Source organism: Volvox carteri, assembly GCF_000143455.1.
Source record: "Volvox carteri f. nagariensis unplaced genomic scaffold VOLCAscaffold_66, whole genome shotgun sequence".
Classification (NCBI taxonomy): domain Eukaryota; kingdom Viridiplantae; phylum Chlorophyta; class Chlorophyceae; order Chlamydomonadales; family Volvocaceae; genus Volvox; species Volvox carteri.
The window spans coordinates 525,985-526,670 of NW_003307609.1; the positions used below are offsets into that span (position 1 = coordinate 525,985).

At 53.2% G+C, this 686-nt stretch overlaps 1 protein-coding gene across 1 annotated transcript in view; it reads left to right on the forward strand.

The window, feature by feature from the left end:
- Positions 1 to 310: 310 nt before the first annotated feature.
- The window catches only part of phV13 (extracellular matrix glycoprotein pherophorin-V13), a gene marked incomplete at both ends in the record, with an annotated part of 3,096 nt that continues 2,720 nt past the window's right edge, over positions 311 to 686 (forward strand). The window contains one exon of the mRNA XM_002956848.2: positions 311 to 571. Coding sequence (XP_002956894.1) covers positions 311 to 571 — 261 coding nt within the window. The remainder of the gene's footprint in view (positions 572 to 686) is intronic.

Sequence of the window (686 nt, forward strand, 5' to 3'; positions counted from 1 at the left end):
GTGCGTATTTAGCATGGTGCATTCCCAAATGCCTGCGCTTTCGCTCTGAGGTTTGACCTATAAATATGTTTAAGAGCATGCCATATACATGAAGGCTTTCAAGTCTTTGCCTTTGCGTCGCAAAAGACGTACATGTCCTGTCGCATGCCATAGTGATGAGCCTTTTCTATAAAGCAATACATAAAAGATAAGACGTCAACAATCATAACTCGATCATGAAACAGCAAGCGTCAACCATGAGCACTGATGTTGCTTGCTGCTTGTCGCCGCTGGCTCCAGGGCGCTCAGCGCTCATGCGCAGGAATACAACGAGTACGATGGCTCAGCTGTCACGCCTGGCAGCATCCCCAACTTCCCATTCCGCGACTGCAACACCACAAACGGCGCGTACCGGCTGGCACCGGTGTGGCGGCCTTCGGGCAGCAACACGTACTGCTTCAAGATCCAGGTCAGCCAGGATGCCCTGTCCTGCACTGGCGCCTGCTGCAGCGCCGACTTGCACAAAATTGAGGTGCGCCCACGGCCGGCTGATGGTGTGGGGGATGCGACATGCAGACATAGTGCTACAGGTCCTAGGGCCTCGAAAAGCACGGGAATAGGCTCATTGGCGGCGGCCCACTACCCAACGTCAACGATTATTTCCTTGTCGTTTCTAATGTGTGTGTCTGTGTATGTGCGCATGATGT